The sequence below is a fragment of the Pleuronectes platessa genome, chromosome 12 (genome assembly GCF_947347685.1).
Source record: "Pleuronectes platessa chromosome 12, fPlePla1.1, whole genome shotgun sequence".
In the NCBI taxonomy this organism is placed as follows: Eukaryota; Metazoa; Chordata; class Actinopteri; order Pleuronectiformes; family Pleuronectidae; genus Pleuronectes; species Pleuronectes platessa.
The window spans coordinates 24,381,408-24,405,882 of NC_070637.1; the positions used below are offsets into that span (position 1 = coordinate 24,381,408).

General features: G+C 42.5%; 3 protein-coding genes across 3 annotated transcripts in view; all 3 read right to left on the reverse strand.

Annotated features, from left to right (window-relative positions):
- Positions 1-3,126, reverse strand: part of LOC128453505 (1-phosphatidylinositol 4,5-bisphosphate phosphodiesterase beta-1) — a 20,866-nt gene extending 17,740 nt beyond the window's left edge. Inside the window, exons 1-3 of the mRNA XM_053436455.1 lie at positions 3,028-3,126; positions 962-1,039; positions 1-28 (exon numbers count right to left, since the gene is read on the reverse strand). The exon at positions 1-28 is cut by the window's left edge and continues 41 nt beyond it. Of these exons, the coding sequence (XP_053292430.1) occupies positions 1-28; positions 962-1,039; positions 3,028-3,126 (205 nt within the window). The remainder of the gene's footprint in view (positions 29-961; positions 1,040-3,027) is intronic.
- Positions 3,127-11,821: 8,695 nt separating this feature from the next.
- Positions 11,822-16,316, reverse strand: crls1 (cardiolipin synthase 1). Its single transcript, XM_053435848.1, has 7 exons — positions 15,906-16,316; positions 14,713-14,850; positions 14,373-14,502; positions 14,108-14,193; positions 13,919-13,987; positions 13,577-13,668; positions 11,822-12,324 (listed from the first exon to the last, which is right to left on the reverse strand). The coding sequence occupies exons 1-7, from the start codon at positions 16,314-16,316 to the stop codon at positions 12,231-12,233; spliced, it is 1,020 nt and encodes a 339-aa protein (XP_053291823.1). The 3' UTR covers positions 11,822-12,230.
- A 538-nt stretch (positions 16,317-16,854) lies between these two features.
- mcm8 (minichromosome maintenance 8 homologous recombination repair factor) lies at positions 16,855-23,648 on the reverse strand. The gene is made up of 21 exons (XM_053436458.1): positions 23,513-23,648; positions 22,718-23,115; positions 22,424-22,489; positions 22,234-22,316; positions 21,993-22,142; positions 21,639-21,736; positions 21,355-21,553; positions 21,124-21,209; positions 20,879-21,024; positions 20,597-20,671; positions 20,384-20,519; positions 20,275-20,305; positions 19,991-20,128; positions 19,837-19,897; positions 19,658-19,738; positions 19,220-19,415; positions 18,893-19,106; positions 18,598-18,807; positions 18,406-18,482; positions 18,055-18,244; positions 16,855-17,822 (listed from the first exon to the last, which is right to left on the reverse strand). The coding sequence occupies exons 2-21, from the start codon at positions 23,106-23,108 to the stop codon at positions 17,730-17,732; spliced, it is 2,721 nt and encodes a 906-aa protein (XP_053292433.1). The 5' UTR covers positions 23,109-23,115; positions 23,513-23,648; the 3' UTR covers positions 16,855-17,729.
- Positions 23,649-24,475: the final 827 nt, after the last annotated feature.

Genomic DNA, 24,475 nt, shown 5'->3' on the forward strand with positions numbered 1-24,475 from the left:
CGAGGGTCAGGTCCAGAAGCTCTGTGTCCTAATGGAAACAACAATACAATAACACACACACACACACACACACACACACACACACACACACACACACACACACACTGTCAGCTGTTATCTAAATGCTCCATCCTGTTTCCAGCTAAGGATTTAAGGCCACCTGCAGAGAAAGATGCAAAGTGAGCTGGTGTGTTTGTGACAATCACTCATGCTCATCTCCCCCATTCAAAGTCATTATACACATTCTAGATGCGCGTTTGCCAGAAAATGTTTGCAGTTAAATTCTCATATAAAACAACAACTAATAAAAAATTAAACAAGGTTTAGACTTTTCATCCACAAGACAATTTCTAGTGCTTTACATAAAATATTTAAAACATCAAGACAAATACAAAGAAGAAATGATCGGGCTGCAATCCTTCCTTTGACACATCCTGTGAACTTCAATGCACGGAAATGTTTTTAAGTTAAAATTTCCTAAACCTGCTGTATTCGACATGTATATAATAATTCAAGTAATAGTTATATTTAATTAAGGAAACAAGTAAATTTCATTACAGTTACAGAAGCTACCATAACAGTGGCGAGCTATTACCTGGAGATTGGAAACTTAGGCTGAACGGTTGATGACAATTAATGATGACGGCTCTGGTATATTTTCACAACATGTTAATAGCTGATTAAAAGAGATTCAAATTGGAATTGGGTCTCAAGAGTTATTTAAAAATGAAGTTTTACCTAAAATTAGAAGCTGCCCTCTTCAGGTGTAAAAGGTGCATAAATAAATTCATGTAATTAGTTTTTGGGGAAAACATTATTCTAAATTAGATTCTATTTATGAGGAGTTGACTACTGAGGTCTGAGTCGAATGGGAAGTTGGTTCCTCGTCATCTGACCAGTAAACCAAACAGCAGATTTATTCATAGAGGTGATTCAGAACAGTGCTGGAGTGTGACCCCACCTTGGTTTGGTCCGTCCAGTAGAGGTAGAACCCATGAGGATCCACGTGCAGAGTCACCGGAGTAACCGTGGACAGATCCTGAGGAGAAAGAGGTGGAACCAGTAAAGAACCACAAAACACAAACAACCCCCCAATTGAGCACCACTGCACATGATGGTTTCAGTATTTCCTGAGGTATCCAGGGATCAGATTTGGAGAATTGATTGATTGATTGATAGTTTTCTCTATGACAGTAAACTCAGTATCTTTGTGACCATGTCTACGTGTTAATACGTCGTTTCTCGCTCTTCTTGATATTTTATGAGCTGAACAATCAACTGATTATCATAGAAAAACAGTTGAGACTTAAAATAATAGATGAACTCATAGATCTCCGATGTTGCACTGATACCAGCTCGCTGCAGGCTTTCTTTGTTGATTGACTCCAAACAGAAAAATGGAAGCAATTTAATGAAGAACAACTTCAAGACGAATGACTTCAATATAAACTAAAAGAATTAAGGTTGAGCCAAAAACACTCAGAGCCACAAGATGAAGGGTCGAAATCAAATTTGGGATTAATGTGATTATGGAGACCCAGATAATACGGAGTAAACCTTGGACTCTTTAGGGCCCAAGGGGGGGGGGGGGGGGGGGGGGTTATGACCAGTCAATGAAACACGAACATTTGCGGACCAGCTTTAGCATTTTATAATGTTTATTGAGAGAAAACAGTCTCTTTAGAATTTGTTTTGTGATTGTGATTGAAAAATATTCTCTTTTTGTGAGCTGCTTCCCTCTGACCAGCGTATCCCATGATGCACTGCAGGCTCGACACGGGTACACGGGGATAAGCCTTTCTTGAAATGCTCGGGGCTTTAACGTACATTCAGTAATCATCTGCATACGTGCGCATCTTCTTTGGCTTTAACGTTAACATCGAACTTATCCTGAGGTCGAGCGGCAGAATGTAAACAACAACACGCAAAAAACACACTGCTCCATTTTTGGGACAATTTAACGTGCAACAACGGTCATACGTGTAAAGTTAAGGGCGTAAATCACGAGTGAACCAACTTCACGATGCAGCATCACAACAAAACTACATTCATACAATAAAAGGTTAACACAATCCCTGGTTGTCACTTGTTGGCATGGCAACCAATTCTATATTTCATAAAGCTCAGCTCCACTGTAGACATTCAAATATCACACACACACACATAGACACACACACACACACACACACACACACACAGACACACACACAAACACACAGGGACTGAATTCAACAGTATGTCAGATTCACTTTCTCTGTAAGTATGATTCATGACATTATATCGCTAAATATTATAATAATGAATGAAACACTCACACACACAGATAGCACAAACGGACACACACACACACAAACACACACACACACACACACACACACACACATCAGATCTGTTTAGGTGGAGGTAACCATGCCAGTTACCATGGCAACCGGACAGCATGTTTCTCATTGTCAGGGCTCCGTACTTCGGCATACCAACACACACATGCAGCCTGTGCACACACACACACACACACAGACACACACACACACACACACACACACAACTCGGGCAATAACCTACAATTATGCACTGGATGTGACACACGGATGGAACTGGAGGAGATGTGTGTGTGTGTCTTTTGTACACGTTTGAAAAACACACAAAATGCATCAACAGGTGGCAATATGGAAGCTGAACACAATGGGGTTTCACGTGCACTCACACACACACACACACACACACACACACACACTCACACATGCATCGCCTCTGTGCTCTCTGTCTCGCTGGCGTCTGATCCACAGGTTCTTCACGGCCGAAGCTCAATCAACAGATGAATAGTAAACACGCGTCTGACAACATGGCACAATTCCTCCTCCTCTTCCTCCTCCTCTTCCTCCTCCTCTTCGTCTCTCGCTCCGATTCCGCTGGACTCCAGTCAAATGAGCACGATGATGACAATGTATGGATTCCAAAAGAAATCATAAAATCCCTGATGAGATGTGGTTTGTGTTGTGTTCACTGGAGGAGAATCCGTGTCCTTACCTCGTCCCATTTAATGAAGTTGCTTCCGTTCCTCAGTGTGTGAGAGACAGAGGAGGTCTGGAGTTTCAATGCATGGACCCCCGGCTGAGCGCTCGCCATGGCTTCACACACACATCAACACAACCACACAGACACACACACACACACACTCTCTCTCACGTGCAGCACAAACTGGAGATGCTCAGACACCTGGACGCTCCAACTCAGTCATGTCCAGCTCCAAACTCCAGCAGAAGTCAGGCAGAGATGCTCGGCTGCAGCATCATCCTCCCCCTCCTCTGTTCGCTCTCTCTCTCTCTCTCTCTCGAATGTCAGTCCTGCTTCTCCTCTCTCCTCTTTCTCTCTGCTGTGCCTCCCTCCTCTTTCTTATCCCTCCCTCTTCCCTTCTTCCTGCCTCCCTCTGCTCATCTCCCCCTCGCTCCTCAGTTGGTGCTGCATCTCACAGAGAGACAGACTGAAACAGATGCCTTCGTGGGAGACAGGATGCGTGTGTGTGTGTGTGTGTGTGTGTGTGTGTGTGTGTGTGTGTGTGCGTGTGTGTGTGTGCGTGCGTGCACTGCCTCTACAAATTGACTCATCGGCGACATGCGCACAATGGCAGCTTCCCACAGATGGGGGAGGGATAAGAGAGAAAAGAGCGATGGGGAGAAGACACACATGGAGAGAAAGAAAGAAGAGAGTGGGAGAGATGGAGAGAGATGAGAAGTGAAGAAGAGGACAGAGGGAAAAGCTGAGAGAGAGAGAGAGAGAGAGAGAGAGAGAGGGAAAGAGTGAGTGGGAGGGAAAGGGAAGGCGAGTGGGCGATTTAGTGAAGGATGAATCAAACCGAAAACCAGGATTACGGTCAAATTAGGCCACTTTTTGAATAGACACTGCATTGCCGAAAGTATGTGGACACCAAACGTTACACAACTCTCGTTACTCTCCTGAATCTGCTGCTTTAAACCTCCTGGTAAAGAGCAAGTTGCAGATTTCCCATCAGATCTTATTGAGGAGGACGTGTCTGCAGCTCGACACCGAACAGGGACAGTTACCTGTGAGGGGCTGTCGGGAAGAAATCACAGAGAGCGTCTTGTTTCGAGTATTTGACTCCACCATCGATATGATTCCATCACATGGATGTGAATCACGTCCTCTTAGAACTCAGACCTGTTGCTCTTCTGCTGCGGCTCAGTGCAACAATCAAACCTGCTCAGCTAACCTGCTTCTATTCAACTGTTTTAAATGTATTGAGAGATAAACACCTCATGATAATTCATGATAAGCAACAGGTCCAGGGTGAACTGCGTCTCGCCCGATGCCCCCCATACCAGTCCCTTTATGAAACCATGTTTAAATGATTTTTATTTGGATCTGCACTAAATGAGACACACACATAGAAACACACATATCAGACCCCTGAATACGTCAGGGGTATCCTTCTACCAGGTATTGTCGTAAATTGTTTGTGTAGTTTTTTGTGTAATCTGATAAACCAACAGAAAAACTAATTGTGGATTACTTTTTGCTGCCGGAGGTAATAACCAGAATGGATCTTGATTCCAGGTCCAGGCACCGTCCCTCTACCTAGTTTGGTGGAATGTGATTTTATAGTTTTTGTGTAATGAATAAACTACGGAACACGGGTGAAAAGAATAAAACATATAGGAAGTGGAGTCATGTTGAAATTGGTCCTGAACTCATTATATCTTCTCTAAGCTGAAGCCATTCCAGATTGTCCATCATATCATCGTGAGCCAATGAAATCTGTTCACTAAAGTCTGTGGTCTCGGCAAAAATCACACACATGTGAAGGATTGTCCACATTTGAAAATATCCAGACTGGCATCGTTTCTCTTTATGTTTACAAACTGATTACAACAGAGGGAAGACGAGAGTGGGCGAGACAGTGGAGAGATTGAAAAACTGGATATTGGAACAATATCGTAAAAAAGAACAAACACACACAGGAGGCTCTGAGTGTTGTTCCTCTTATTGTGTGTGTGTGTTGTGTGTGTGTGTGTGGGACTCTGTGTGAAATGAATCAGAGGAACAAGATGCACACGTGATTGGACATGACGCTGCGTGTTGTGTCTGACGATCAGATTTGAATTCAACTTTCTGTCAAATATAATGTTCAAGGTTTTCCGAGCAAGAAAGGTACAGTAGTAAATTCTCGATACCGATATTGATGTTTGCTAACAACTAATAATAACCCATTTTAGTTGGAAAATAATAACTTCATATCAAAGTAATAATAAGAAAGCATAATTATGAGCTAAAGAAATTCAAAATTCTTCTCTTAATATCTGATAAATTTGACTTTGGCTCTTGCTTGATTCAAACATTTAACAGTCAGTGTAATTCATGTCAATATCAACTAATTATTGCTCTTTCTGACAAATCATTTCAGAACCATCTCGTCCTGTAGTGATATTTATTCAATTAATTTTTCCATAAGCAGAAGCAGCAAGAAAATAATTTACTTTCCTTTCTTTTGTTCACTTAAAGCAAATTTGAAGTGTCAGTAGTGTATTTTTAAAAAACACACAAAAACACACCACACTGTTAACACACCACACTGTTAACACACCACACAACTCGTTACTCTCCACGCAGCACAATAGATTTCCACGGTTCTACTTTTTAAGACAGAGGAGCTCACAGTATTCCACCACCACCGTGACCCCGTGACCTTCTGCCTCTCAGATCTAATCCACCACATCTTTGATACACATTCTTTTTAAAGGCCCACGTCACCCGCCTCCTACACACTCTCACACTCTCACACTGTGGTGCACTAAAAGACCAGTGCACACTCATGTTGCCATGATACTGACGGCTCTTCCCTGGCACTGTTGGTCGGAGCCAAATTTATCAAGTGCCCAAATATAGCTCAATATCCCGAATTAACATTTAATTAAAACCAAAAGGTGGAAGTGTGAGTGTTGTTATCTGCCTCCAAAGGACCCCCCCCCCCCCCCCCCCCGCAGGACAAACACAGCAGGTGCTTAGCTTCAGTAAACACCGGGGAAGGATTCTACGTCTCCGTGTCTGGCAGCGATGGAGGAACCTCTCGTGTTCTCTGTGTTACGGTGAGATGAGTGGAGGCAGCGAGCAGCTTCCACAGCGGGGTTCAGTCTCTGAGGGATTCACTTCACCCGCTTCCTCTGAATTAGAAGAGTGAAAGTCCAACGAACGGGAGAAACACAAAGTACCGACTGCCGAGGATTCAGGGCAAAGATTCCTCCGGATTTCATCTTCCAACCTGAATAATTTAATACTAATTTAATGAGTGAGAAGAGAAAGTAAAAATCACAATAACAACTAAGGGGTCTTGTGTCTGTCTCGGGATGTCACACAGGTTGTGCATTAAAACATAAACAACACACTTTAAATCATTAAACCAAGTAGCTTGCTTGACACAAACAAACAACACAAACTGTTGTGTGTCTCGCAGCAAGAGGACAGAGGGTCAGAGGAGTCAAGGCCCAACGTGCAAACACACAACAGTTCACACAACGATGCTGGAGACACAAAGGGAGGAATGAGGAGAAAAGGCAAAAGGCTGCTTCGATGCACAGCAGCGGTTCGGTGGAAGGAAGAGAAACACAAACGATAATAAATAATATGTGGTTGTACAGGAAAGAGTATTTTCAATCATGTGCTTTTACCTGATAATTTAAAAATGCAGAACAAATACGTCAATGTGCAAAATGTCAAAATTCCTATTACAGAGGTTTTGTCACTTGTGGCACTTTCTGTATATTGTGTGTTTTTCCAGCAAATTCCAATGCAATCATAAAGATGTATTAAAATACAGGCAGGTCTATAGATACATATCCATCCATCCATTCTAAATATAGATTATTCTTCTGAGGGCAATGAAGGAGCCGATCAGCTGACATCAGAGAAAAAACCCCACGAACATGCAGAACATTCACTCCCTCGAGTCGGGATCCGAACAGGGAACTGTCCTGCTGTGAGGTGACAGAGGAAACCGCTGCACCACCGTGCCGCCACGGATAAACACACCATCATAAAAGTGTGTTGTCCTTCATTTCTGTTAAATACTTTAACCTGTGATTGTGTTTCACTGATCAGCTTCATGTTAACGACGTCTCAACATACAATCAAAACTGGAGTTTTCCTCCAAGAGGCTGTTTTTTGGTTAATTTGCCGCGAACACTTCATTACCAACAGAAACACAAATGTTTCCTCACATGCAAACGTACACGCTTACACACAAACACGCATGACTCAAGACACTCCCACTGCCCACACACTGGCACTCACACAGACAGAGGCGCTCGCGTGCACACACACACACACACACACACAAACGGGCATGTGCACACACACACACACACACACAGTTGCACACACCCTAGTCTTCACCAGCAGATCCCCGTGCTGGGAGCCAGCTTATATAAGGGAGAGTGGGAGGCTGAGAGCTATTTCAGGACCAGAAAAGACGTACGTGTGTGTGTGTGTGTGTGTGTGTGTGTGTGCATGGAGAGTGCACCCGTATGGATTTGTATTGGTGCTGTGTGTGTGTGTGTGTGTGTAGGCCTGCTCTAAGGACTATAAGGACTGTGAATCAGTGGGTTTCATAACCAGTCAAGTTTGAAGTTGAAGTTTGGCTCAGAACCTCTGGCAGCTCCGAGCGCCTCTGTGCCCACGACCAGTTCAGTCACACCCTCGTTTAAAAGAGAAGCCCACGTGTGTACTCGCTGTAATGTCTCTCCCCCCCACCCCCCCACCCCCACCCCCCAGCCCTGATGAGAGCCTTTCCAAACACTTTCTTTTAATTGCAGTTGTCTCTCCCCCCCCTAAAAAAAGCACCAGGAACTTCCTGTAAACAGTTTAAACGGCTGGTTCACGACTTCCTCCTGAAGAGAAAGTGTCTGTTTCCAACGCTGTGGATTAAACAGAGGTTTTGTTAATATACTTGTTCAGAGCTGTGGATTCCACTCTGCTGTGGTTGTGGCAGAAATACACAATTAAATACACATTAGACAACCCTGATCAATCAATCAACAATTGTTTTACAAGACACACGAATTATTCCCTAAGAAATCTGTAGAAATATCATCTGCTATCCTACAATATTAAAGAGAGTAAAAACAGAATCCCTGGATCCACTCCTGTGTCCACAACTATGCTGAACTTGTATGAGTTCTCTCCAACTGGTTTTGTGGAAATCCTCTGATTAGGATTTACATAAGGGAACAGTCACCAATACACGAGTGAAGCAGCGTCAAACCTCCAGTTCACCTCCAACCTGTGAGAGCCAGGAGGCGAAGAAACAGTGTTGGAGTCCAACTTTGGTGAACTTTGACCCCCGATATTCACAAAATCCAACAAACCAAGCATCAAACGATGAAAACAAATGGACAGGGGTGACAGCATAACCTAATTGGAGGAGGTAACCAGGGGACAGAGGTTAAAATTAGATCGGTTCAGGTTAATTGGGGAAACACAGAGTGAGCTGGGAAAAAACATGTAATGGATTCCATCCCCTCATGTTGTGTACGACCACACACACACTGACAGAAAGCTCTGACCCTGGTTCTGGAGTTTGCCTCCTCAAAGTCAATCTCCTCTCTCTCAGTGCAGGGCTCTGCTGTCAGACAGGGAGCTGGTCCTTGTTAGTGGGATTCTGTCTGTCTGTGGGTTCTGGAGAGACGGGCTCTGAAGGGTGAAGGCCCGGCTGCTCTCGCCTCCGACACTGAATCATCTGCATCACTGCATCACACGGATTCTTTCCACCGCTTGTTGCAGCAGCTGAAGAAGAAACAACCGTGTTTCTCATCTTCTTCAGAACAAGGCTGGTCTCTGGGGTCTTGGTTCTGCAAGTGTTGGAAATGGACACACACAGAGTTTTAGGATATTAACACAACCAATGGTCACTTGAAGAGGAAACAAAAACACACACAAAGGGTTTTTAAACCTGTTTTGGTCAAATCTACATTATTTCCATCCTCATTTCCTCCTTATTTCTTTCTTCTTTCTCTTTGTGATTGTTTTGTCTCCAGTCAAAAAATCCCATTATGCAACATTGACTGTCAACATCATTCACTGATATTCAACAGATAATCAATTCTTTTAAATTCAAACGTTTTCAGAGAAACAACTTTGTTCTTGTCTTGGTGGAAATAGACCAAACTTAGAGTATTTGAAATGGTCTTAATCATTAGTTTTACTGCTCTATGTGGTAATAATAATGTAATATAATACTATATTACAATATCAGTGTAATATCAAAGACACTGCAGATTGACTCTTTTCTTTATCATGCATAATTAAATCAAATCATTGCTGCATATCCCTTATATCAATGCTTCTGACTGATCATCCCTCGTAGAAATGTGTGTGTTTTCCCTTCCACTTCATTTTCATTCAATTGGCTGAAAGGTGAAGAGGCGAGTGGGAGTCGTTTCCTGACGTGAGGGCCCAGATTCCAGAGAAGAACATTAACACGAACAGACCTGTGTGGCTGTGGTTTCCTAATTACTACAACGTCATGTGACGTTAGAGGATGGAAGAATTTCCACCAGGAGCGAATGAGGAATTTCCACAGTTGTGCGTAACAGCAGCTTCGTATATTTAACTCAGTCGAGAATTAATTTTCAGCAAAAACCACTGACTGGATTTCCACGGAACTCTGTGACAGGAGGAGACATGGGCCAAGAAACAACTCCCTAATGTTTGGAGTGGATCCAAACTTTCTTTTTGGATATTTTCACAAATTTTTCCAGGAAAATAATTCATGGATCTTGATGAAAAATGAATCAGGCAGATTGAGGGGACTCATATCTACGAGTGGGTGGATTTTTTTGTCCAGTTTGATTGAATTCAAAGAGACTGCTGGTTTGAACTACTTCATATAAAAAGGTTTGTTTGTCTTTCATCTAAATACCACAAAATCAGAATCAGAATCAGAAAGTATTTTTGCCAACTAGGTTTACACCTACGAGGAATTTGCTCTGGTTATTGGTGCATACAATGAGCATAGAAACATAAAAACATAAAAACACAATAAATACAACACACATAAGAAAAGCAATAAAAAGAAACAATATATATTTACTCACTATTTTCTTCTTATTTACTCACTTTTTCTAATATTTATACAAAGTAACATTTATTTAGACATAAACATATCTAATTAAAATATATATAATAGATAAAAGATATAAAAAGTGAAGTAAAAAGTGAAATGCAAGATGCAAGACAGTGAACAGTGTCAGATTGCAATATGCGATGTAATGCAGTATAATATAATCATCCTTGAGGTGTGGGGGCGGAATAAAAGTCAGAGTCAGGTGACATAATAATGAATCTTACTGATCCTGCCATAAACAAAGTTCAGATATGTTCAAGACTGATCAGTTCTTAGTGGGTTTGGTTCCAGTTTAGTTCACCAGCTCACCACTGTGGGAGTGAAAAGAAGAAAGAGATTAGATTTGAAATTAAAGACCATTTTCCCGAGCACATACAGGAAGCGCCTGTGAGGCCTCGTCCACTTTGCTTTATCAATTAATGAATTTAAGAAAGAACTTATTGAAACAGTGGATTAATAAGCGTGCGAATCAATTTGTTCCCGATGAACGGGATCTCATTTCCAAATGAGACTCTTTAAATGATTCAGAGAGGAGCTAATGAGCAGTCGTCCCACACAAGGCCACGAGAACAACTCGCACAAAGCCCGGCAGCCACCGGCACACGGCCGCTAATGAAGCGACATCACCAGAGAGGTGCAGCACATCGCTGGGAGACAAACAGAGGAGGTGAAGAGGTCACGCTGCTTCATCCCCCCTCGTCTCACTCGTTGTCTTCAGGGGACAATAAGCAGCGGAGTCGGAGGTGGTTTCTGTTCACGTTCTCTCAAAAGTCTCCACGTGACCTCTGGCTCATTGAGTTTATTGATCCTGAGCCTGGAGGAGCTCGGAGGAAGCATCGCAGCTCGTCAGGTTCGTTAACAAGTGACAGAAGAAGAAGATTCTCTCACCTGAGCGGGAAACCACCGGCAGCACTGAAGCAATAAACTGATTAATACACCGATTATTAACTGACAGGTGATTTAGGACACATCACATGTCATTTAATCATGTGTTGAACTCTCATGTCAACGTAGCTGCTGTGAATAAAAGGTCGATCGGAGCATCTGTGGGTTTCATTCACTCAGACAAGGTTTATTTTGTTGGTTTCTTTTTTGTTTGGAAACATGATTATGAAAGAAACCACTGGACAGATTATCACAGTGACCTGGTGGCAGGAAGCAGGAGGTTCCCGACAGGACACATTTAATTATGGCACAGACCTGGATCCAGGATTTCTTAAACATTAATAGTGATGGCAATAGGTGACTTTTTTCAGATTTCCCAGGGAATAATAATAATAAAAAACAGGTTAATTTAGGGTATTGATATCATGAATGGAATTTAGTGCAGTGTGACAGGATTGAAGAGGACAACTGAACCTTGGTGGATGTAAGAGCTCTATTGGGATGTATTCAAGTTAATGAGTGTATTTAAATGTGGAAGATTTTGTTAAAAGGATCATTTTGAAACGTATTAGCATTAATTTTTCAAAGCTTTAACATTATTGTTGTGGAATCAGGAGGACGAGCTTGTCCCGCTTCAGCCTGGTCAGCTTTTCTTTTCTCCACAAGCGTCATAATCCTCTGATGATTACAAATGGATCTGCTGTCAGATTTGTGTCTCACAAGATAAACGATTGTGTCTGAATCCAGAACTGACACATGCATACAAATAAAAAAAACAACAACACAGAAACACAAACCCGGAGATTAATATTATATTTTTTTAATCATAGGTTTACAAAACTGACAATCATGTGACTCTGATGGAATCTGCAGCTCCCGATTGACGAACCAAAAATAAAAGCTCTCGTTGGATGAGTTGACGTGAACCACGTGGACGGTGGACGTCGGTCTCAGCCGCTTGTGTCTCGTGTCCACAGCTGCTCCTGTAGTGTGTGTGTTTGTGTGTGTCTGTGTGTGTTTGTGTTGCAGTAAAACAATCTCCAACCGTCGCTCGGTTTTGCACGCGTCGTTCCAGCGGCGACTCGTAAATGGTTGTCACAGCGACTTGGTGTCAGTGCTGCTGGCAGTCGTCCAGCCGTCTGTCCGACTTCGGCCAATCAGAGTCTCTGCTCGCTGCGTTCGTTCCGCCTCGTGGCCGCTTCCTGTCGGGCTGTCACGGCGTCCTGGTGTTCAGCAGCTGCACGGTTTTGCGGCCGTAGTGCCAGTAGCTGTAACCCGACGCCGCCGTGGTCACAGCCGTCACGTACCTGCAATGTAGAAACACAAACTGTGGATTCCAGGTTTAAACAAGATAAGATGATTAAAGAGCAAAATTAATACAAATCCCAGACCTGTGTCATGACGCACAGAAGGAACATCAGAGTGAGAATTAAAGACAAGATGAAGAATCAGAAGAGAAGAACCTTCAAGTGTCTCATTGTCTCTCAAACAACAGTTGTTACATATTGAGTTGAGTGAGGAGTTCTTAAAATCATCCTGCATTTGCTAGTAAATAATTCTTGAACCTTAATTAAGCAATTTAAATATATATTGAAAAACGTTAAAATAATAATCAAGAACTGAATGTTTCAGCAGCTTTGCAAAAAAAGTCAAATATTGAATGTTCTGAGATGACATTTTGTAAATGTATTTTTTTTAATTTCATTTAATTTATTCATCATTAAAAACATGATTATAAAATAGTAATTCCTGCTTTGTTTGATGATGTTTGATTCAAATGGGAAGTTAACAAGCAGGCTTATATTTGGTGTTTCGATGACTGACGGTGTTTTTCAGGATTGCATTCTCACTGTAGTTGCCATGCTGTTTTTACTTGCACTTTTAATTTTAATTGTTTTGTTATTTGTTTGCTCCTGTTTTAAATTGTAAAGCGTCCTTGAGTGACATGAAAGGCGCTGTGAAATAAAATGTATTATTATTATTATTATTATTATTATTACCAAAGCAGAGAGGACTTCCACAATAAGAGCACACGTTGATGCACCACACTCAGATTTGCAGTTTTGTAATAAATTTCACCACCAATGTGTCATAAAAGTCTGATTCTCCCAGTAAAGACGTTGAAAACCAGTTTAAAACGTAGACAAACGTCAGTGGTGTCAGTGAGTTCAACAATCTGCTGAAGTGGATTTGTATAAAAATGTGTGTCACCGTGGAATGTTTGTCCCGACTGTGATTTCTACTTCAGCTCTGTGTGTGTGTGTGTGTGTGTGTGTGTGTGTGTGTGTGTGTGTGTGTGTGTGTGTGTGTGTGTGTGTGAGAGTGTGTCGCAGACTGAAGTGAGTCAGCGCACTTAACCTCAACACGCGGCTGGAACAAACAGTATTTATGTGCTTGGCTGAGATGAAGCCATTTGCATTTAAAAAACCCTCCATTTAATAAACATCATCTTGATGGAGCCACCGGGACATTATGGATATTAAGGTCGGGTGAGTGGCTCCAGTGTGTGTGTGTGTGTGTGTGTGTGTGTGTGTGTGTGTGTCACAGACTGAGGTTTACCATAGGCACTGCAGCAGGACACAGTCTGTGTACTGGAAGACCGGAGCAGCCAGAGAAGATGCAACCAGGAGGAGCTGAATGGCTGTGTTCACCTGACAGACACACACAATAACACACAAAAACACACACAGTCAGAATCAAAGACTTGATACACATGTGCCAGAAGCTTTTTGCAGCTAAAACAAAAACAAACAATATTCACAATAGTCAAATACATCAAAAAAGATTCTTGGAATCTTAAAGAAAAATGTTGACAGTTAGAAAGAAAGTATGTTCAAAGTTCACAGCACTGAGCAGTTCATTGTGTGTGTGTGTGTGTGTGTGTGTGTGTGTGTCTCTCACCTTGCTGAAAAGCGTGGGCTTGAGCTGTGCTGTTGTGTAGCAAGGGTTAAAGAATTTACCCAGTGTCACCTGTAAAAAAAAATGTAATATACATCGTTAACTTTGTAAAGAACTTTTAAAAAAGTCTTGTGGAAAATAATTCAATTAAAGAAACTTGTGGGAGCGAGTTCAGAGATTCCACTTGCTCACCGGCGCAGGAACAGTTTTGTATCTGATCCAGAAAACAGCAGCGATCAAACCGACATCTCTGAAAATCACGAGCGCCGTCAAAGGAGCTGAGACAAAAGAAAACGATAGTTCATCACTGACACTGCAAATGAAATGCAGAAATATAGAAAAACGCTAAAAGTACAGCTACATATGAGTTTTTAAAAACAGTATGACAGAATATGCAGATGTGTTTTTAGTAATAAAACAGGCAGTGAATAAAAACTACAGACACAGAGTCCAGTACCTGGTATCAAGTCAGCGTAGGTGAGACTGACGTATAAAATACTGACGAGGATTTTGTCGGCCAACGGGTCGAGAGCGCTGCCCAACGCCGACTTCTGAGAGGGCCACGTTCTGGCTATGTACCCGTCCAACTAAAGGTAGAGAGAGAGAAACACACAATTCAATAACAACAATTGAAATATTGACTCGATTCCAATGTGGTTATATACAGAGTTTCGTCAGTTTCTACAGAGTGTTTACTTAAAATAGAGTCCAATCTATTTCATTGGCTGCTAAAGGGAAACCTGAGCACAGACATGAAGCCTCGTGCCGGACCAGCCGTGTGTCTGTAAATATCTCACCAGGTCAGTAGCTCCCGCCAGCGTGAACAGAGCCAGGCTGAGGTGGAAGTGCTGCTGGATGATCAGGTGACCCAGGTACGGGGCCAGCAGGATGCGACACACACACAACAGGTTGGGGATCGTCCACGGGTTCTCGTACTGCAGAAAAACACACACACACAATGTGTTACTACAGATCGACACAAGTGAAATTAACGTGACAGTGCTCCCCGGTGGACAAACTGTGTAACAGCAGTTATTCCTGAATTCCCTCACATCATTTCTGTCTTGTTGTTTATGATGAGCTCATATCAGCTGATGGATCTACAAGCTTATTTATTAACTTTACTCCAGCACAGGAAATCCATGTTACCCTATATGCCGGCTTCCCTTCAGAATAAAGTGTCGACAGCAGTCCTTTACTTTTTAATGTTTACATACACTTGGATTGTTCGGGGGATTCTGATGTATCCAGTCAAGTTAATTTGAAGACTTTCATTTTCTCTTTATCAACACGTGGTTCACAGTCGCATCAGCCAAAGTATGAACAATATCACAAAACGATCATTTAACATCATCGGGCCAAACGGCAGGAAATGGATGATTTTATTTACTGAAAATTAATAATTCTGATTATTTAAAGTCGTCGTCTGAAAAAGCCAGAGGTCTGGAACAAGCCAGTTTGAGCTAGAATTACTTACAAGACTATTTTAGAAGTAATGTTCCTACCAACAGCAAAGTAGACAATACCTAACCCGTCTGTAGATTACATTTCAGTGAAACATAACATTAGGCATTAGGTAGTTTGTATCATATTCATTAACATGGTTCAGACTTCGTTAATAACAATCACACAGTATTATTTAACATTAGACTGAAGACCGGACTCAGCAATTAAACTGTTGATGCTTTAAGTTCATTCTGTAGATAGTTTACTTTGAATTAAAGTCATAATACGAAGCTTTAACTTGTAGCAGAGATTATTTATTTTTATGTCCTGTTAAAAGTTCTTAAAGCTTCTTCTCAATTCAATATGTAAATCAATCAATATGTATACACACGTGTGTGTGTGTGTGTGTGTGTGTGTGTGTGTTTGTCAAAATCATAACAAACACAGCTAAATGATCTTAGGTCCCACAGGAACCTTCCATCATGGATCCACATCCACCGGGACCAGCTGGTTTACAGTGTGACCACGTCCATCCGGGACTCACCAGCTGTTTGAACTTGAACAGTCCTTGTCCCGGTACCGTGCTGGCCTCGGGCCGGTCCGCCGCGGGGGGGCTGCCCGGTTTCTCCTTCGCGTTCCCGGTGCAGAGCCCCCGGGCTTCAGGAGGCGGTGAGCACCGGGAGATCAGCAGCGACCTCTGCTGACCTCCCCGGTGGAGCCCCGTGGCCCCGGGCCGGTACCGGGCCCCCGGGTGCAGGAGCCCGGTCCAGCAGCTCGCTTGACTGTCCGTCCCGTGGAGCCTCACGAGCCACGCGCCGCTCACCTGAGGCCGCCTCGCGCACTCCGTGACAGGTGTGCGCGAGAGCCGCCATGACGCAGGTTCGAGTCCGCACACCACCGAACCGCGCGCGGACACCACGAAGCGGAAACTGGCGATCCCGCGACAACAAAACATCCTCACCGACACATGCACGAGCCTCCGTTACCGAGCCACCGGCCTCGCGCTGCCGGTGTCCGGTTCCATGGGGAAGGTAGAGAGACGGTCAGAGGAGGAGGGGATCACACCGCACAGCCGGCTGCCATGTTACCGGAAACCGACACGGCACGATGTCGTAAAACAGCCAACGAGGCCTCTCCGTCACAACAGCAACACAATGTGAGAGGACCTTTATTTTGAAGGATGTAATGTACGGTGGCCGAGACAGATCAACGCACTGAAAATTATAAATCACATGTAAATATAAAAAATATATATGTATAAGAAAACACGTGCAAATACAAAAAATACGTGCACATTAGGAAGACAGCAGTGTTTACAGGGGACCCCAAAAATTTACATTACAGGAGGATTATTGGTGAAATGCAGACCCACAAAATAATGTTTTACCTAAATATTTCATTTTTTGTTGTAATTTTATTAAGTTTGTTAAATAAACTTTTTAAACCACCACCAAACACATTGTTGTAATATTGTAAAAAACAAAACAAAGCTGTTATTTACTTAGAAACGAATGTATTTATTACCTGAATGTTTCATGTGAACATATAAAGTGCATATCATACAGAATGTAATCAGAAGATACAGAGTCAGAGAAACTGTGGAGAAAGTTTTGTACATGTGCATTTTTAAGATCACCAGAAATACTGGATTCTTGAGACAGAATCAAAATGTCCGGAGAATACTTTAAATATATGTAAATACAGTTTATCTGCACGTCAGAGCAGGTGTGAAGTTTGAGTAGAGGAAGTAATATTCACATTGTCTGTAACTTCCTGTTTTAAATTACTGCTGCTGAGAAGTCATGCAAAAAAAATATTCTGCTATTGTCCAGTGTTTGTGCTGGATGAGAAACAACCGGCAGGTTAAGCTACTAAACTGGAAGAACCTGTTCCTAAAGATATTGATCTTGGAAAGCTACTGAGAACCACAAGTATAAAAAACAGCACACAATATAGTCATATATAAAAATAACAGTGACATATAAATAGTATATTACAACTGTATACAAAAAGTCACCTGTGTGAGAAACATGTATAAAACTCTCAACAATTAAATAATCCCCTGAATTTCCCTCATACAAATGACCTCTCATTGGAAATATTAGAAAAATAACATGAGCTCTGGTTACCTGTCTATCAGGATAAATGAGACTGTGATACTTGCAGTCAAAACAAAACCCTCAAGTAAGATCTGTCATCCACGTGTTTACTTTAAAGCTTTCTGTGTTCAAAGAAATCTCAGTAACAGATTCCCCATTGTTTGTTTTTCCTTTTCTACAGAGAGAGTCCTTTTCATCGAGCCCCGGCACTGGCCTTGTAGTGGACCTGCAGGGCGGACCAGTATACTCTCTGGTATACTGGTCAGGGATCAGACTGTCTGCAGCTGGTACAGTTTGGGTCCTTTCTTCAGCAAGAACCCTTGTTCATTCAGGGAACTCACCAGACCTTCAAAGTCCAGCACCTAAAAAGGAAAAATATGTTTTTAATCAGTGTTTAAATAAACTTTGGGCCTTGGTGGAGTTTTAATATTCTAGTTTTATTAGGTTTAAGGTGATGTCTCTCATTTGAACTGAGGCTCTGTGGATCTACAATTTATTTGAAACTTTTCCCTTGAAGAGAAGTCCTGTCACCCAACTTGGTAAATGAGGGTTTGTGTTTATTTTGTGTGTGTCAGTGAATCTAATTGCCGTCACCTTGATGTTCAGTTTGTCGGCCACACTTCGAAGCATCTGCATGTCGAACTGCTTCTGACCGGTCCTCTGTGCGTGAGCGTGCAGAGCATTGATCAGTCGCTTTGCCACGCTGCGCTGACTCATGCCCGACCCGAGTTGAGATCGCTCAAAGTCCAGATTGCCCAGACCGTCTGAATATGTATCAGCCATACTGAAAAACACACACATACACAGAAACCTCATTCGAGCTTCTGACAAAATCATTCACTGCTTTTCTTTGCTCGTTTGATGGCAAAAGGAGCATCATGAATTCATCTCAGGTTTTGGTAACTGCAGTAGACACTTTATGCTCCATATTTGTCAGAGACTCACCTGTGTTTCATGATCTCCACCACATCCTCAGCATCACTCTGGGAAGCCGTCTCTCTGAGGTCCAACCTGGCTCTTGCCTACACAAAATTCATTCAACCACATAGTGTAAGCACTGGTACACCGGGATGGAAAGTTAGTTCTGTTCACCTGAGACTACAGCATGAAAGGCAGATGCCACAGACACAAACCTACCTCGGTTAATCTGATTAAAGACTCCAGCTGCCGTGTGGTGATGGGCGTAGTGTCCGCAGTGTGAGCCTGAGCTCTCAGTGACAGGTAGAACACCTGGATTACTTTTGCTGCCTCAGGAGAGATTACCGGACGGACGTACTGACGAGCATAGCTGATGTACTTCCTTAACAAGCAGACTGGAATGGGGTCAACAGTTTCACCTGCAGGGACCTTAAAAACATACACATGTAAATACATAAACACAAAGGATCTTTTGACGTTTACTAAATCTTGTGCGTGGATGATCTTTTATTACCTGCAGACGTTCAGACAGGGGCATGTCTGAGTGTTCCAGGAGGATGGAGGTGTTGGGCCCGCTGTCGGCCCTGGTGACTGTGGCACTGCTGGTTCGGCCTTTTCCGGCTCTATTTGCCATGACGTGCTCCGACAGGCGCCGGTCATGTGACTCGTCTGGGATGTCCAGCAGGAGGAAGACAACGTCGAAGCGAGAGAGGATGGCTGAGCCCAATCTGAACGCAGGAATACTTAACTGTAAGTTTTACTTACACAGACATACAGTGTTTATACCTGCAGATAAACCAAAACCAAAATAATTTACTGAGCGGCTGCTGAGTGAACTTACTTCAGGTTTTCAGAGACAGTCTTGCCTCTGTTGTAATGTCCTCCCACTGGGTTCGCTGCAGCTACAACTGACGTTCTGGCCGGAAGAGAGGAAACTATTCCAGCCTTCGCCAGACTGACAGACTGCTGCTCCATGGCCTCCAAGAGAGCATGCTGCTGGTGACCCAACTTATCAAACTCGTCAATGCAGCACAGACCTAAAGAGAACAGACAGAGAAAGAGAATAGAAAAAGGCAATAATTAAAAAAAACGTCAAAAATTTGAAAAAGAGCAAGTATTTGCCACCTGCTGCAAAAACTAAATTTCTATAACATCTTTTCAGAGTAGGTAACAATATTTCTGAATGTTGTTATCACCTCAAAGCCACAATAAGTCAATATACAAGACAAAGGGCACAAATAGACTTCCCACCAATCCCTGCACTGATGCTCTGTCCTACCTTGGTCAGCCAGCACCAAGGCTCCAGCCTCCAAAGCCCAATCCCCTGTTCCTGAATCTCGGGATAAACTCACAGTTAAGCCTTAACGAAAAAAGGAGAAAGGAAATATTATACTCCTGTCTTATATTGTTACAGATCTAAATATTATAATATGTTCAGAGAGTGAGCTGACGGTTTACCTGTGGTGCTGGTACTGTTGCCACAAACGTAAATTCCCCTGGGAGCCACGTTACACACGGCCTACACAGAAAATCACAGAGCATACATGTATATCTAAGTTTTGAGTTTCCCTTCACACACGACAAACTGTCTGCTTTGCGTTCCCTCTGTCACCTGTAACATCTGACTCTTTCCCATTCCAGGGTCTCCCACCATCAGGATGTGTGGGTCTCCTCGAACTGGAACACTGTTCTTGTCTGTGCGTTTCTGTCTGCCGCCGAACAACGTCAAGGACAGGGCAGCTTTCACCAGCTGAGAGACACAAGAGGACAGAACTGGATTTAGGATTCATTCAAGAGTATTAAAAAATCTGGTGTGAAGGACAAACCATGAGTCTGCCTTTGTGATAATAAGTTGTCACAAGTTTGTTAAAAGGAATATCGAATTGAACAACTCACGAGATGGCCGTAGATGACAGGACACAAAGAGCTGAAAGAGGAAAGAAGAGCAGAGTTATTAAATCTAATAAATCTACACTGGTGATACTGCAGGTGATTGATGTCTCACTGCACGATGAGTCTCAGCAGGTGCGGCTGCGACTGGATCTCCTGGATGGCGTACAGCTCCTTCAGGGTGAACTCATCCCCTGCAGAATGATCTTCAAGCGAGCCTCTGGATCCCTGGCCCGACTTGGACTGACGACCTACACGTGAAGAAGACACTTCATTGCTCTGTTGCTTTGAAAAATGAAACTCCAGAAAAGTGGACATGCAACATTACCTTTGGTATTACTGACTGAAGTGGCTTCGAGGTAGAGGAGGAACATACACTGATCCTTATTCCCCCGGGAACTACCTGCAAACAATAAGTGAGTGATTTGTATTTGTGGTCACTGTGACAGTGCCCCCCCCCTGAATACCCATACCTATGTAGAAGTTCAGAGTTTATACTGTAGTTGTTATACCATAGTAAAACAGATAGTTAGTTCTCTATATCACTAATTAACAGTACAAGGCAAACGCTTACTTTAAACATCAGCAACAAACATGTGTGTGTTTTTACCATCGTTGGTGACTCGAACTATCCCGGCCACAGTGATGGCGTCTCCAGGGACGCAGCTGTCACAGAGGTCGGAGGTCAGGTGACACTCGACAGTACGCGGGATTCGTCCGGTCTCCCTTTGCTCTCCACTCATCAACTCCTGCACCCTGAAGCAGAGCAAAGAAGAAGAGGACATGGTGACTAAGGGTTGGAGATGTGCTTTTACAACAGAAGCTAGACCACTGTTGATTGTTTGATATACTCACTTGATGATCTGCCAGTCTACAGTGTGTGTAAGAGGAGAACTCCGGCTGGGGGTGAAGGAACGACTGCGACAGTCCGGCTGGATACACTTAGTAAAATCAAAGATGTGAAAAAATACACACAAATTAGTCAATGATCATAATAGAAGATAAACATGATTAAATTCTGAAACGAGATAGTATGTGTGTTTTGGAAATATAAGAATAGGACAAACAAAGTGTGTGGATGCATACTTTGGTGGGTGTAGCGTATTTCCCGTGCTGCAGTGGCAGGGACATGGTTTGCATGCAGCTCTGACACCTGAACGCCATCCTGGTGCAGAGAGGTCTGATGTTACTAACTCTGACCACTGTTCCCTTCACACACACCAGACGTCCAAACACACTCGCACGCAACATCCGCAGCGGAGTCAGTGGCTCATAGTTATACAGCCTGTGGAGGATAAACACAGTCTCAGTCTGTAGTAGTCACACACACGTCTTACAAACAAGTACCTGCGCATCCCTCTGTGCATTACCTTGCGCTTATATGAGGGATGTTGATGATTGGTGTAGCAACAGGAAGTTCTTCCCCCTGCAGCTCAGCCGCCTGTTTCTCCAGATCTACAGCCAACACCTAACAAACAAACAAACAAACAAACAATCCTCTAAACAGATAAACTAAAGCTTCACTGGATTTTCACATTCAGAGAGAGTTTCTAATAATACATAATACTGTAAAAACATGTCAAGAACTACTTTCGCTTTTGCATGTTTACATTAAATATAAATTTATCAAAAGGCTGTTAAGAATTTAATAAACCATAAAGATGAATGGTATGTAAACATTCTGATAGGCTGTAATTTACAGTTGATCCCGTCTGTGTGTGTACCTGGTGGATGGCCACCCCCAAACAGTTGAGTATCAGCTCCGGTTGTTCCTTCAGCTCTGTGGTCAGATCAGGAATTGCTTCACTCACAGTCTTGTCTCCAATCAAGTCGGCGTAATCGACCAGAACACTGCCCTGACGCTCAATCTCATCCTGTACACAAGTAAACACTCCAAGTTGATATAGTAGTGAGAACCCAACAAGTGAGTTTATACAATAATACAAAATACACATGCATACAGACCTTGTCATACAGGTGAATCTTGGAAGTAAAATATTTCTCAAACACTTTGATCTTCGCCACACTAGGGGAGCTCTCTATGAAACCTGCACGTCATACAGACATATTAATAGATTAATACACACACATAACAAATACAAGACAATCACATAATATGTAAACCATCATATGAAACAGAGCAACACACATGTACCTTCTATGAAGTAGAGTGTCCAGCCTTTGTATGGACACAGAGCATCTAGAGTGGTCTGACAAAGACCTGAGGAGACAGAGGACAGTCAGTTATCTTTGATCATGTCTGTTTACTTAATTTTCATTCAATAAATTACTGGAGGAATCTTATTAATTATAATTTAATAAATCATATTATTAATTTGTTTTATGATCATATAAAATAAAAGCTATTTCCTCCACATTATCCTTATCTGTACCAACTAAAAGCCAATTTACTGGATATATGTTAAATGAAAAGATGAATGGAACTCACCTCTCTGAGCGCTGAGGGTGTTGCTCCCTGATCCTCCTCCTCTCCACCCTCCTCCTGAACCTCTTGCTCCCCCTGATCCTCCCCTCCATGGTCTACTCCTCCATCCTCCTCCTCCTCCTCCTCTCCATCCTCCACCACTTCCTCCTCTCCATCCTCCACTACCAGCACCACTTCCTCCTCCTCCCCCACCACCTGCACTACTACTTCCTCCTCCTCTCCATCCTCGACCACCACTACTACTTGCTCCTGCACCACCTCCTCCTCTCCATCCTCCACCAGCACCACTTCCTCCTCCTCCTCTCCACCCTCCTCCACCACCACTTCCTCCTCCTCCTCTCCATCCTCCTCCACCACCCCTCCACGATCCTCTACTGGATCCCTCTCCACTCATTGTTCTCCTAAAACAAAGCAAGAAGAACCGAAAGAGAAAAGAGTAGTGTAATGACTGAAATCAATCAATCAATCAATCAAATCAAATATACTTATTGACCACATGGGGACATTTATCAGAAAATACAACACAAGGACATATTGAGGAAGACCCAGAATAATTATGCAGAATAAAAGTTACTCAATATTAGGAGTCTATAACCTACCTAAGTTCATTTGTACCCTTTACTAACAACCATGATACTCGTGGTGTAATAAATTAATGTCAATGACATTTTAAATTCCTCTTAACATTAGCTTTAGTCTGTTTTGACCTGATAAACTCTGATTAACGCTGTTATCTCGCTGTTATATCCGAGGTTGTCGGTTGAAAACCTCTCAAAGTAAAACTGGTGCCATACTAACCTTTTGTTTAATCTCCAGTGAAAAGCTTTTTGGATTAAATGAAGAATAAAGTTATTAAAATGTCGTTTTAGTGACACGAGGATGTTTGTTTACATCTGTTAAAGTTCCCTCCTTCCGCCCTCGCTCTTCTTCTTCTCCTTATACCTGCAGTAGTTTACGCTCCAACGCGTTGTACTGACACCCAGCGGTCAGTAAAGAAACTACAGCCGAATAAGTTATTATCTTGTGGGCAGAGGTTATTTATTTTAAGAAGATGTTTGTGTTTTAATAACTCAGATGCAAACAGACACCATATTTATACCATAAATGCTGGAAACTCAGCTTATCTGGTTTTATTTCTGGCTTCCTTTATTTTCGTTTGTTAAGAATGTTAACTGTCATCTGCATCTCATAATAGAAAAACATTGAAATTAACTTTCTACAAACTAATATTACTCATCAGGTATAAACTGTTATCATGTTGGGTAAAATAAGTTTTAGTCTTTGAATATAATAGTGACAGAAGTCAACTTTTTATAGAACAGTCTATAATATAAACCAGCATAAAATGTGATTTTACTGTTCCAAGTTAATTCACCATAATGGTTTTCACTGAGATAAATATCAACACTTGTGCTCTGCTGCCATCCTGTGGACATTTCTTGTCATTGAACAAGAGAAGCTGTAAAAAATCAGGGGAGCTCAGCAGGTGACACGACAACAAAAGACAGATTAATTACACAGAGTGAATGTTTTCACACACAAACATCATAGGGCACCATGACCTCACTAAACACAAATAAATAACACAAAGATAACAACAGAGTGATGCAAAACACTAACGAGGAGACACAAAATGTGTGTGTGTGTGTGAATGGTAACATCACTACTCTCTCGTACAGATTTTCCCTTTTCCCCCTATCGAACATAAACACACACTACACACGTTCGGACCATCAATCACAATAATTGATTCTAGATTAA